The sequence below is a fragment of the Gossypium hirsutum genome, chromosome D11 (genome assembly GCF_007990345.1).
Source record: "Gossypium hirsutum isolate 1008001.06 chromosome D11, Gossypium_hirsutum_v2.1, whole genome shotgun sequence".
In the NCBI taxonomy this organism is placed as follows: domain Eukaryota; kingdom Viridiplantae; phylum Streptophyta; class Magnoliopsida; order Malvales; family Malvaceae; genus Gossypium; species Gossypium hirsutum.
The window spans coordinates 64,600,694-64,614,828 of NC_053447.1; the positions used below are offsets into that span (position 1 = coordinate 64,600,694).

General features: G+C 32.6%; 3 protein-coding genes across 5 annotated transcripts; 1 reads left to right on the plus strand and 2 right to left on the minus strand.

Moving 5' to 3' along the window:
• Positions 1-1,199: 1,199 nt before the first annotated feature.
• On the minus strand, positions 1,200-6,004 carry LOC107929789 (choline transporter protein 1). The gene is made up of 10 exons (XM_016861296.2): positions 5,619-6,004; positions 4,488-4,846; positions 4,236-4,381; positions 3,764-3,947; positions 3,527-3,600; positions 3,306-3,419; positions 2,694-3,050; positions 2,042-2,302; positions 1,687-1,914; positions 1,200-1,583 (listed from the first exon to the last, which is right to left on the minus strand). Exons 1-10 carry the CDS (start codon positions 5,801-5,803, stop codon positions 1,398-1,400), a joined length of 2,094 nt encoding a protein of 697 aa, XP_016716785.2. The 5' UTR covers positions 5,804-6,004; the 3' UTR covers positions 1,200-1,397.
• A 910-nt stretch (positions 6,005-6,914) lies between these two features.
• LOC121223425 (uncharacterized) lies at positions 6,915-9,132 on the plus strand. 3 transcript variants are annotated; one of them, XM_041104848.1, is made up of 4 exons: positions 6,915-7,181; positions 7,319-8,228; positions 8,383-8,522; positions 8,791-9,132. In XM_041104848.1, exons 2-4 carry the CDS (start codon positions 8,114-8,116, stop codon positions 8,857-8,859), a joined length of 324 nt encoding a protein of 107 aa, XP_040960782.1. In that variant the 5' UTR covers positions 6,915-7,181; positions 7,319-8,113; the 3' UTR covers positions 8,860-9,132. The 3 variants fall into 3 exon arrangements, with proteins under 3 accessions (XP_040960782.1, XP_040960781.1, XP_040960780.1); XM_041104847.1 differs by having other exon boundaries at positions 6,929-8,228; XM_041104846.1 differs by lacking the exon at positions 6,915-7,181 and having other exon boundaries at positions 7,809-8,228; positions 8,383-9,132.
• On the minus strand, positions 9,117-10,707 carry LOC107929729 (F-box/FBD/LRR-repeat protein At5g56420). Its single transcript, XM_016861239.2, has 3 exons — positions 9,799-10,707; positions 9,579-9,716; positions 9,117-9,491 (listed from the first exon to the last, which is right to left on the minus strand). Exons 1-3 carry the CDS (start codon positions 10,705-10,707, stop codon positions 9,210-9,212), a joined length of 1,329 nt encoding a protein of 442 aa, XP_016716728.2. The 3' UTR covers positions 9,117-9,209.
• Positions 10,708-14,135: the final 3,428 nt, after the last annotated feature.

Sequence of the window (14,135 nt, forward strand, 5' to 3'; positions counted from 1 at the left end):
ATGTTTAAATTTTCAGTTCACATCACCAATAAATACTAAAAAAATATTATTTTATTTTATTTTTTAATAGTGACATCAACTATTTAAGTGGGCTGGGCCTGAATTTTTTAAAAATTCGGGTCTGAACCCAATCCAAGAAAACAATAATCACAAAAAAACAAATATCAACATCAGCATTTAACAAGATTAAGCTTTAATTTGCTTTTCAGAAACTCATTACATCGAAGGTTCCTCGTCTTTTCCTACAGTTCCATAGCAGGCTTCCAGAATCAAAACGTAGAGAAATAAGATTTCTTGCTGATCAAGTAATAATCTAGAGATATAAGAAAGCTTGATGATCAAGTAATAGCCTATAAATAGAGAGTAGACTTTCTATATTTTTCAAAGAGAAGTTTACAGAGGTTTTTTTGTGCGGTGAGTAATAATAAGAATTCTGTTATCCATGTTATGCAGCATTGAAAGAAAATTAGAGCAATTGAATGCTATTAAGGAAGATACAGAAGCTGTAAATAGTTCAGAACTGTGGCCAAGAAAGAAACTTAAGTTGGAAGTTCGGATATGGTTGGAAAAGGTCGAAGGAATTGATGGCGAGGTATGAAACCTTGATGGAAGAACCGGTGAAAGACATCAACTTTGGTTGGAAAATGTCGAAAGATTTGGTGGAACTTACATGTCAATAAGTGAAGCTCTTACATGTCGATCTTGAGCAGGCGATGTGTTACAGAGGATAAGGGAATTTGAAGAACTTACTCGACAACGTACATTTCATAGAGGTTTGGTGGTTGACGATCCACAATGGATCGGACAAGTTTTACTGACAACTACTTTATCAGGTCAAGAGATAAGGGCCTGTAAGGAAGAGATTTGGCAGTACTAGATGGATGATGAGGATCAAAAGCTCAGAGTTTGAGGGTTGGTTGGGTGGGGAAAACAAGTATCATGAAGGTTTATAAACAATCAACTCTTAAAAGAGATAACAAAGTTCGATATCGTCATTTGGGTCACTGTATCCAAGGAGACAAGTATTGCTAAACTACAGAAAGGCATTGCGGGCAGGTATGCTGTTCGAAACATTGTCTCATAACGGTAGCTTTTTAATGATCTTAGATGGCGCATGGAAAAAGATTTCCCTTGCCGTCTATCGGGAGTAAACTAGTGCTAACAACACAATTATTAGATATTTGTCAGACAACTGAATATCAGTTTTAACTGTAACAACATATATATTGCTTAGGACCTTGAAATTTTCATGGTCATGGTGGTCATTTATATATACAATGGTTTAAAAGATTTATGCAGTAAGAAACCAGAAATGAAAATTATAATAAGAATGTAAGAAACGATATATTATATCAAGGTTTCATCAAATCTATGGAAAATTATACATCAAAATATGATCATTGAGTAAGTCTCTGCATCTCATTTTGGTCACCGAGTGTTTCAATGAGAAGCGGAGGTGCATATTGAGCGGTGCCTTGATGCTCCTCCGAATCCTGGCAGAATGAAAGAATTATGGTATCGATCGACATCTCCACCACAGCAAAGAAGAGGGTTGCAACCACGTAACCGAGAGCCCAACAAATCTACAACAATATATAATGTAAGCAGGAGTATTAAACAGTAACTATAAGCTATGTTACTCAAGCTCAGGTGTACGCATAGGATATAAAGGAATTGGCAACATACCAGGACCGGAAGCAATGGGGAGGATATTTTGTTATGAGCAGCTCGATACTTGTAGGTATCCAACATTAGGAAACCGAAGATAGCACTCGAAAGGCTGACACATAACTTTCCGAGAAACAGAATAACATCTCCTATCACGTTCACCTTCCCTATTCGAAGGATGTTATTCATGATCAATTCTGTCGCGATTTCAGAAGCCTTAAAAAAGCTTTTCCCAGTTATAGCAATCTGCAAGAACAATAACTTAAGATTAAGTTCGAGGAAGGCAAAATAAAATCACTAATTGCATCCTGATTATTGGACTTCTCACTAAGTTCTTCAATGTGCAAAAAGATAACTTGTTCAGGAAGATTACCATTATATAAGCATTGCGATTCACTGATTTGATTGTCCACTCAACACATCTCAAACATCCCTGTGAAGTGTGATTTCCAATCTTTCCAAACCAACCATCTGATGTAACACCAGCAACTTTGAGCTTACGACGAATTGACTCAAGAATGAAACGAATTGATTCCACCAAGGATACAACCAATGAGCCAAGGGCCACCGACCCAAGGTTGTATCGTATAAGACGCTTCATAGAGGCAAAAACAGGAAGAAATGGGATCTCTGGCTGCACAAGTGAACCCCAGAAATAATCAGCAAAAGGATAAATCGTAGAAATACATTCATTCAAAAAAGAAAGAAAGAATAGAGACAACTTTCTGAATTAATGTAATGTGCTAATTTTGTTACTATAATACTTACAAACATATACAAAGTAATTTCTATGTTACATCAATATATGTAAAAAGTAAACTAAAGAATATGTCAATCTTGCGTAAGCTGTTCAATGATAACTCTAGGATCTTCGGCATCTCGTTTTGCTCGAGGGAGATCCCACATAGCCCACATTGGGGTTGCCTACAACTAGAGACTTTTGAATATGGTAAAAATTTAGTTGTTTGTTTCCCATGAAAACAGCATGCGTACCAGTAAAACTACACAGTGGCTCAGTAGCTTACCGATGTTTCACCCCGAGCCCAATAGTAAGAAGCAACAGAACCCGCAACCACGGTTGAAGAACACGCTATAAAAAATTGTGTAGCCCAATAACCACCAAACAGGTGGAAGAAGATGGCAACAGCAATATGCGGGGTGTAATGGATGCTATAACCACAGCAACCATCACAATTCACCTTTTTCGCCACAAGATCATAAGCACAGCAGTTGGTATTACAGTTGTTCTTGACAACCTGACCAGAACTGAACAGATGAAGGGCAGCCGATATCCAGAACATGTAAAAAATTGCAAGAATTGCGTATGGTATGATTGGAAAAATTATCAATGCTTGAACTTCGCCTATGACTTTTGCAGCAACCTGCAAACAGTTGGAAGCACAAAATAATCTTTTAGCTCCTTTTGATATTATGAAACCAAAATTACCATTATATACACACAAATAAATACATTTCCATACGAAATAAGTGATGAATCATTTATATGCTTCTACATGCAAAAAGCACTGTTTTTCCTTTTCCTTCCTTTTCAAAGCCGACTGGAAAGTATCCAACAGTATTGGTTTTAACAGAAAGTTAATCTTTCTCACCACATATTATAATAAGTTCGAACTTGCCTTGAGGACAGATGTTGCCATTAAGATGCGGCGAACAATTGCAATTGACGTTAGGATGGAAACAACCATAATGAATGTCATAAGAATGGCAACAGCACGTAGATGATGTAGTTCCTGAAAGAAGCAAACATTTAGCATGTAACAAATACCAACAAACCTGCTACAATAAAAGCTTACGAACAAAGACAAAAAAGAATAAAAAGAGAGAATAAATGACGCACCCGTCCGAAAACATTTATATATGGATCATGCTCACCAATGATAGGGGATATGGCATCGTTCCCAATCCATCCAGCTAAAAAGCAAGAACAACAAGATAAACTTAGCATTTTATTTAAACTAATAGCTCTCCTTGAATTCAAATACATACAAGACACCGATTCGACTATTTCTAGTATGATTTCCAAAGTTGTGGAATCTAGTAAAGAATACCAAGAGGTAAGAGGCATATTTCTAACCTTTTAAGTAGTAAAACATTGTAACCGTTATTATGAGAATGTTGAAGAGAGCAACTGTGATCCAAGGCATTGCAGAAACAAAATGGCGAATCATTAACAGCCATATCACTGACAGAAACAGTGGTAACATCCCTCCACAAACTATCAATACTGGCCATGATTTTCCAATATCTGCCATGTAACGCTGCAATAAGACATCGATATTTCAGAAAGTTGGATAATTGGCACTTTTTGAAACAACATGACATATATACATCGTACGGTATATGTATTAAATAAGGAACTACGTTGTCAACTATTTAGGCAATAACCCAATCAGTTGGCAGAACCAAGAAGAGCATACCAAGATAAAAGACAGAAATGTGGTAAAAACACTTAATATACAAGCACAGAAGAGTAGTCGTAGCGTATTGATGCATCTCAAGGAGTTCGCAGTTCAAACAAGTAAGGTATTGCAGGAAAGTTGATCAACCTTTAAGACAGATGACCGGGAATTGATGGACCTGTGAATGGACTTGTCTATTACCATGTCCTCATTGATATTCACTCCACCCATCTGTTGCCAATGCCGCAAAGATATGTTTGATGCACGGGCAATGAATTGGCAGCTCCAGTAAACTTGAAAAACATGCATAAAATAATTAATTAGACGGTAAAAAAACTGTATCTATGTTTTGATCAAATGAATATTGAACTATAAAACAAGCATTTCAAATTTACCCACCATTCACACTCGGAAATATAACAGGGTAACATGGACCCTGAAGTTGAAGAGAAGTATTTCTCATTTCTGGTGTAAGGAATTCATAATAATCATAATTTCTATTGATCCAGTCACGCATTGAGAGTCGGATATCCCCTTCTGGATAATCACAGACCCAATTTAGCGAATCTTCTGATGGAATAGGACAATCCCATAAGCATATACTCCGAGCATTAGACAATTTGAATTGACTGTCCTTGACACCACTTTGGTAAACCTGATTCGGATTCAACCAATACTTAAGTTCTAACTTACGAAGGCCAGGATGAGCATGTTTGTCACCGCATAAGTTCCCTTTGTAGTCAAGACCATATGTGAGCCTGATGTGCCATCCAACACAAAACAAATTATCAAAATCACAAGAGAAAACATAAAATAGAATAAAAAAAGAATCTGAAAACTTAAGAGTAAGAAAGCAGAATAAGTAAAAACTAAACATATATGAATAAGCAACAACACCATTTAGAAGTTAATGCCCCCAAAGAAATGCTTTGAGCAATCTTCATAAGCTCCAAGGTGAAAAGGGTTTCCCAAAATCTAAATTAAAGGATCTATAACTGACTCTAACATAAATTCTAAGATGAAAAGTTTCCTAAACTTGAACCATATAGGTACCAGTACCTCTCCAACAAAATCCTAAGTATCAAATAGTGTGACAGGCTCACAGAATGACCATCTCTAGCTTAGCTAAGTGCTTGCAACTCTCATTTTTAATCCTGCTTTACAAATAGATCAGCTAACTGGTTCCTATTAACTAGTAAAAGCAGTTCTGAAGAAAAATTCTTAAGTATCTACTTTTATTCCAAAGACACTGCCTCGCTTTCTGTTTAGAAAACAACCAAGAAGTTTATAATGCTTCATCCACTCACATAACAAGCAAAAACTATAGCTTGACAAAGAATAAAGAGATCCATTAGAACTATAAGGAGATCAAAAGAAAGAATCCATTTATGAGATAAACACAACATGCCATAACAAAGAAGATTCAACAAAGAATCCAAAATAAAATATACCCATTTTTAGATTCAACAAGAATATAAGTAGGTAAAGCTTATAAAAGGGGAAGAAAAAAAGAAAGAAAGAAAAATTTACCTTAATGGGTTTCCTTGATTAAACCCAAAGCTAGAGTTAACAATCATAGCAACCCAAAATGCTATAAAAATTACAAGAAAAACAATATCTCTACATTTCCTGTTGTGTCTAATGATCCCTCCAATTTCTGTAGTTCCATCACTTGATGGATACCTTCCTATTACTGCCCCCAAAGGACCCCTCATTTCTTTTCTTCTTTTTTTCTCTTAGAATTAAGCTAAGGATTTTAGAATGTGAAAAAGGAAGAGAATTTGCAGACAGACTGAGAGAAAAAGGGGGGCTTTAGGAGAGTGAAGTAGAAGCAGCTTAGGAAGTGTGAAAGTAGTGAAGAAAGGGTTTTTAGATTTGGAATATTTCTTTTCTATTACATTTTTAATTTTTATTTTAAGACAAAGATTTGTTACTTTCAAATAGAAAAATATTAGTTGTTTGTCTTCAAGAATCCATGTCTGGTCGTGGCTTAGATCTGGACGGTTATGTTGGCTTGGCTTGTGAACTTCTTGTTTTAGCTTAAACGAATGTTTTGATTAATTTTCATATGTACTTCAAAGTACTTGATATATTCTATTTGAATTAAAATTATTATTTATTTAATTTTAGAATATATAAATATTAATGAAAATCTCTAATACCTATAAAGTTGATGTCAGAAGAGAAAAATATTAAAAAGGTTTTAATTTTAAAAAATTATTATTACTTTATTATATCCACATTTTAAATAAAAAAACACATTTTCGTTCAAAAAAAATAAAAAACACATTTTAGATCATTAAAAAACTACCTTTTAAAATATATTATTTTTAAAATATAAAATATTTTTTTCACCCATGTTGGGATGCCAAATTAAAGTTGGATCTTATTATAAATGAAGAATTTAATGCCACATTAAAAGACAATTTAAAGATTGAGCTGTATATGAAAGCTATGTTATGAGCCATTTAGCCAAATAGCCAAAAACAACAGTCTCTTATGAAAAAGCAAGCCATTATGGAACTATCTGTATTTAATTAAACTATCTTTATTCTTTATTGATATATCTACTTTATAATTTGTATATAAATATCTATACCCCCTTTTTGTCTTGACATATTCCCTTCTCTTGGAAACCGTTGATCTTCTGAAAAAAGTGTTTCTGGTTCACATATCAAAGTTCATCCAACGGTAGAGAAACATGACAAATTTTTCCATCTTTTTTCCTTTGGGTGGGGCTTGAATGGAGACTTGACAAATTTATCTCGTTCATTTGCAGGTTACTTTTGCTCAATAAAAGTTTACCTAGCAGCTTAGATTCGAGGTAAAATTGGGTTGTCAATTCTGTTGATGTACAGTTGATTTTTTGAAAAAAAAAAAATTCTTTTCCCTTGAACTCTGTCATGCATGGTCTTGAGACTAATGAAGGGCATGTTTGGTGATTTGAAAATTTTGTAGGGTCTCTGAGAATGCAGTTTCCTTGGAAGAGAGCAAGAATACAAATGGAAGAAGATGACTATGACGATGGTGATGGGTCATATGGAGAAGAAGAAGATGACGAAAAGGCTGGGTTTTTAAGCTTACTGAATAAGGGTATGTTAGGTTGTCTCCTCTAATACATACATAACTGGATTAACCCAAGTTTTATGCTTAAAAATGACGATTTTCGCCCATTTACCTTGTTTGTTAATACTGTATTTGTGTACTGTACTATGACTTCTTTTCTACAGCCTCCTGAAATGGGTGTTGATAGAATCAGTTACTTGCCAAAAGAAGTTCTTTGCCATATCCTTTCCTTCCTACCAACAAAACTTACAGTAAGAACAAGCATTTTATCTAAAAATTGGAGATATCTATGGGATTCTGTTTCTGCTCTTGACTTTGATGATACATTGTTGTTCAATCCTAACAAAGGTGGTTTTCATGGAATAGGAGGTGTTAACTTCATTAACTTTGTGGATAGAGTATTGATTAGAAATAGCGAATCGCCTACGCATATGTTTGGTCTTTGTTGCAGTAGGCGTCATAGTTTTCATCTTAATGCTTGGATTAACAATGCGATAAAACGTAAACTTCGAGTTCTTAGTCTCTCCTTGGATAAGGTGAAAGACTACACTCTTGCTATTGCTCCTTTTGCTAGTGAAATTTTGGTGGTTTTGAATCTTGGAAGAAATTTTGAACTAGATATTTCTGGATCATTTCTTTTCCTAGTCTGACAGTTTTTCATCTCAACTCGATTGAGTTTTCGAGATGTTCTTCAACCAAGAATCTCTTTTTGAGCTTTGCTGCACTTGAAAAGCTGGTCATACAGGAATGCAAATTAGGCAAGATATGGAATCTTCATGTTTCAGCCGTTGAACTGAATTCTTTGGTGATAGATTGCTTATCGTAAGAATGTTATGATGATGGTTATGATAGCAGTGATGAAGAGTACGCCATTTACTGGGCTGGAAATTGTAATGCATTTACAGACTATGAGATTGTCGTTGATGCTCCTAAACTTGAAGTTCTGAGATACAAGGGTTATGTGGCAAGTGGATGTTCTTTCGAGAACTGCATTTCTGTTGCCAGGGCAGTCATTGATATTTCGGACAATGGCAACAGGGGATGTTTCCACTATCGGACTAAAACCACTTACAGGTACCTATAATGCTAAGTTTCTTAGCTTATCTGGTCGTTCTATGAAGGTAAGGTTGTCTGTACTTTTATGTAGCCTCTAGCATGATGAATACGATGGTCCCTCTAATGAGGAAGGCCATCAAGAATTTATACTAATATTTTCTTCGTATTGTAGGCTGCGGTGTAAACACTTCAGGTTTGCATGTATTTAGTAATTTAACTCAACTGAAGCTTGGGTGTAATGAATATTGTGGTCAATTGCTGCCAAAGTTGCTTGAGAAGTCACCTAATTTAGAAGTACTTATCCTTGGCAAGGTAAGTTATATTGCAATGTGCACTAATATTACCCGAACTCTTCCTGAAGTACCCATATCCGACGCTGGTGTCCATTTTATATTCAGACATGAGTTTGAGACCATAGGGTTATGATCCTCCAATATATGGAAAAGTTTAGAAAATGGAGTCAAACACATTTTTGTCTTTGACACACATCCCATTCAATTTAAGTGTTAGAGCAAATCCAGTTCGATTTAAGTGTCATTGAAGCATTCTCATTCTTAACTTCTCTTTTGAAATTTGTCAGGATAATGCAAAACTGAATACCAGGGACCTTGTGAAAATTCACATGGGAGCCACCGCAGTACGTTCCTGAATGTTTATCGCAACATCTCAAAACAATTCAAATTCAGGGATCCAATAGACAAGAAAATGTAATGAAGTTGATAAACTATTTACTGGAGAAAGGCAATGTTTCTATGATAAACAATCTCTCCATGTCTTAAAATGAAGCTGGCAAAGCAATAGAATTGCTTTATAGAGATGAAAGCCAATGCTTTATGAAATTTTTATGATTTATCTTGTTAATGTTGTTACTCTTAACTGAATTTGTTTCTGTTAAATCGTAGAACATGGATTTATGTTGTTATGAGATTGTCTTAATTATCATACGAGACAACGTTTTGTTTTTTTTAAGAACAGTAACTAAAAGGAGATTGGAAACTGTTAGTTGAATTTAAGCTGGCATGCTTTGGAACCCCTAGGGAACATTAGTAACTTCTTGAGCAAATCAATCTTTGAATCCAAAGGCAGATCTCCATTACTACGGATGTCCATCATTTTCAAAACTCGAGCATTTTTCAAAATGTATTTCACCATACTCAGCTGATATGTTAGATCTTCAAACCCTTTAAAATAAACCATTGATAGGCTTGACAGCAAACATTCCGGCACATACTTCGGAGGTTTCCAGGAGCATTCGAATCCAAGTCCACGGCAATTATCATTCTGGTGTCAAGAGACCAACCAAAGCGCCTTTCATTAGACCATTAGTAAATGCTTGTTAAATTGATTTCTGGAGTAAATTTCACTCACCTTAGCAAGAACAAGGACTTCCAAATGATCAGAAAATTCCAAGAAAAGTGATAGCAAGTCCCAACCACCATAACCAACATGTAGCTCCATTTGGACCAGATTAAGAAACAAACGATATGGTCTGAAGTTGCGCCATTTCTGAGAGGAGGCATTAGCAAATGTATATCAGCAAAAATGAATTGATCATTGACAGTGAAACCCCAGGGTTATGGTTACTTACCATTTCTGCATACCAATCCCAATGGAAGGAAACAAACTTAGCATTGCTGAGAGCTTTGAGGAGTGGGATATGGCGATTTTCGAGCCATGAAACTGTGACATTTGCTTCAACTAAGCTAGAGACATCCTCGAGATCAAATTCCAGGGTCAGATTGTCTTCGAGGTTGAGCTGCTTGAGAACTGGGGCATTTATCTTAAGTTTGTGCCTACACCGACCGGTGGTGGCAAACCGTACGAACAAAGTCTTTAATGTCGGAATCGAAATGGTAGAAAATGTTGTGTTATCACCAGCTTGTTTGTGAAGAACCAGTTCCTGAAGAACATAACAACCAGCAAAAAGCCTAGAAACAGATTCATCATTTGTGTACTTAATCCAAACAAGATTTAAAACCTTAAGACATGGCAAAGAAACTGTCCCAGGAACATGAAGCTCAACCCCATGGCTGAGTTTCAAAACATGAAGTGTTTTAGCAGTGAAAAGAGCAAACGGAAGCTTCAAGAAAGGGAAACTTTCAGTTCCATGGATACTGATGTCTAGTTCTTTAACATCTCTAGAAACTGCATCCCAAAACCAGGTTTTAACATAGGAAGGATGGTCAACTAAGTTGAATTTCAGACAAAACTTGTCTAAAGAAACTGTTTTGTTAAGGATTAAAACATGGTCAACAAATTGTCTGAAACGAAGGTTTGGATCAGTTCTGCAAAAAGGTGTGTCTTGAAGATCAAGAATTGGAACTGAAGTCCAAACCCAAAGCCATCTTTTTGATAAAATGGAAGTCGCCATTGCTTCCTTAGTTGAAAGAAATGATAGTATGTGATGAATTAGAACATCTGGTAATTGACTGATTCTATCAGATGATTTTTTATGCTTTGAGTTGACATTAATTTCTTGATTTACAGAGTTGGCCATTGGAAGCATCAATGGAAAATGAGTGAAGAGAGATAGATATATATATAGAGAGAGAGAAACTTTATCAATATAGATATATTTTGTCCGACATGAATGTTTAATTTTAAATAATCGAGACATGTTAGAGATATTAGTTAAAAGATGATTAATATTTTATATAAAGATACTTGTAGAATCTGATCAATTCACACTTTATTTACTTGCATGCAACATATTTATAAGGATAAATTAATTTGATTATTTAAATTGATAATTTCAAGCTTTTTAAATTCCCTTAAAACATGGAGTTAGCCAATGAACACACACATTTTGTAGATAAAAATTGCTCCTTTTGCAGTCCAAATATAGCATAAATAAATCATGATAAAAGTGTGTTTTCTTTGCTAATGTTCTTTTCCTTTTTGTTTTGGCAGAAAACAACTTTATAACTAACCCCAAAAACTTATTTTACCACTTTCAACATTGTGAAAAATCCACAACAAAATACTAATAAAAATAATAATTATATCAGTGTTATTTTTTTGTATTCTAATTATGTTTAATTTTAACTTGTTAATGATACTTTTTACCAAATTTTAATTACTTTTATGAAAAAATTTAGAAAGATCAAATTTTAATAATAAATTTTTGAGAGGTTAAAACATAATTTCATCATTTATTAATTTATAAATTCATTATTTTCAAGAGACTAGAAAGAATTGTTTTTTTTTATTTTTGGGGCCAAAATTATAATTTTATTATTTTAGAGGATACTAATTACACACCAACACCATGACACTACTGCAAATAGACAAGTTACACACTTTGGGAGTTGAACAATACTCTATTGAGAGTTTAATACAGTGATTTGAAAGTAGAATGTTGGTTTTGATTGTATAGGAGGAGATACAACATGGGTTTGTAGTTGCTTACTAGAAATCAAATCCAAATTAGGCCTAATTAGTACTGTTTAGTTGGGTTTAAAAGTATGTTCGAAAAATAAATTTAAATAAAATAATATTCAAGAATAAAAATTTATACTTTTGTAATATATTTTTATTTTATCTGTATATATTATATAATTTATATTACATAAAATTAAATTTATAATAATATAATAATGCAAAAACATTAAAATATATGTGGTCTGCATTTAAATTTTAATAAAAGAAAATTTATTTACATATATTTTAAAAATAATATGGGGATTCTAAAAAACACTTGAAATAAATTTTTTACAAATATGGGTGAATTTGAACAAAATTTCAAACTAATATTTTGAGTCAAACCGAGATTAAGTAAATATAAAGTTATTAATATCATAAATAGTTTCGGCTAAAACTCAACACAACCAAACCCATAAATACTAAGCCCAACCAATTATACCTTGCAAAATTGAATCTTGATTAGGTTAACTTGCCCCATTTTTGGATAATTAATATGTTTGTATATTATAGTATATTATGGAGATGAACCATTTATGTAACAAATATATTTATTAAAAATTCATATAAAATCAAGGTTGTTGGAATCAGATCGAACCGATTTGATCTCAGAAAAAGTGGAATATTGGTATGGACAAAGAGGTTGAATCCAATTTGAGCAAACCACTGGAATCAGTTGGACTGATAGTCGAGTCAATTTCTTTCTATTATTTTATAATTATTATATATTTTTAAATTTTTAATGATTTAAAATAAAATATTTAATTAAATTCGAGCCAGTGGTTTAAACTATTCAACCAACAACCTAAGTTTATAAACCACAATAAAAGTAAAATGATGCTTTGGTTGTAATGATAAAAATTAAAAGTTTAATATGTACGGTGTTCTTAATTTAAATTTTTATTGATCTATAAAATATTAAAAAAATACACTTATGATAATATAGCTTATTTAAAAAAAGAATATTTAATAATTTTTAATTAAAATGAGACTTGATTAATGAATAACACCATCTAATAATTTTATTAGTCGTATTATAATTTTCTTAATACATCTATTTTTTTGTCATATCCTTATTACATTTAGTATCATGTTTTGTTTTATGTTTGAATTATTTTGATCATAGGTTTTACACTTTAATTTAAATTTAGATTTAATCTATAATATTTATTTCATATATTTTCATAATTTTATTAATTAATCTAAATATTTAATACTATTTATCTTGATTTGAATAGAACGGTAATTAAAGTTCTTGTAAAGCACCCGTTTAATACGGATTTGAACCATTTTATCCCTATTTCCGTCCCTAGTATTATATGAAAAGGAATATTTAACACCATTACCTATTTCAAATGAATTACAGGGTATTTTTCAAAAGTTTATGTTAATATTCAAAACCAAAATAATTATTAGTGTAAGTTTATGTTAGTATTTTAATCAATAAATTAATAGTGTTAAGTGATTGAACTAATGAGATAGAAATCTGCCAAATAAAAATAAAAGATTAAATACTAGAGGGACGAAAAGTCAAAATTTGATAAATATTTGAATTACCAATTTATCCCTTTGGTCTAGTCCATTCCACCTCAGTCAAACTCACATGAGAATGTAATCTTTTCTATTTGGATAAACTGGTGAACATTTATAGGTGCTTTCATTTTGGTCTTTCAATGAATTTTTTTCATTTTGTCACTCAAACTATAGGAAGCTTTCATTTAGTCACCACACTAAATATCTAACGCGGTTAACTATACACACCACATCATGTTCACATTTTCATTTTGGTTACCCAACTTCTAGATCATTTTCATTTTGGTCACCTAAAAAATATCATTTTTAAAGTATTAATTGGGGCAAAAAAAAAGATTAAAGTGAAAAAGTGGTAGGGATTAAAATAATGTATCAAAAAATTGTCAAATTGTATTCGTTTATCACATTGTCGAAAATTCCAAATAAGATATTGAAAATTCTAAATTTTGGTTATGTTTCATATACAATTATTAAAGATGATTTATTTGAGTTTATTTTAATTTGGAATAAAATATAATTTGAAATTAAAAGAAGACTAATTAATTAATTTAATTATTCAACATATAACAAAAATCGGTTGACACATCAAAGGATAAATTTTTTTTAGTACTATTAATTGATTTTGATATTTTAATTTAAAATTTCAAATAAAAAATAGAACTTAAACAAGGAGATAATTAAGTACAATTTGACAATTATTAAAACATTATTTTAGTTTCTATGTTTTTTACTTTAATCCTTATCTGTTTTGTATCCTGGTCAATATTTAAACCAAGAATATTTTTTGGGTGACCAAAATGAAAGTGTGAACCTGATGTGGCATGTATAAGTTAACTTCTATTAGAGATTTTAACGGTCGGGGTGACTAAAATGAAAGAGTCCTAAAAGTTGAGTGACAAAATTATAAGAGATTTCATTTTGATATCCAAAATGAAAGTAATCCTACAAAGTGAAGGGTTGACCAACTAGAGA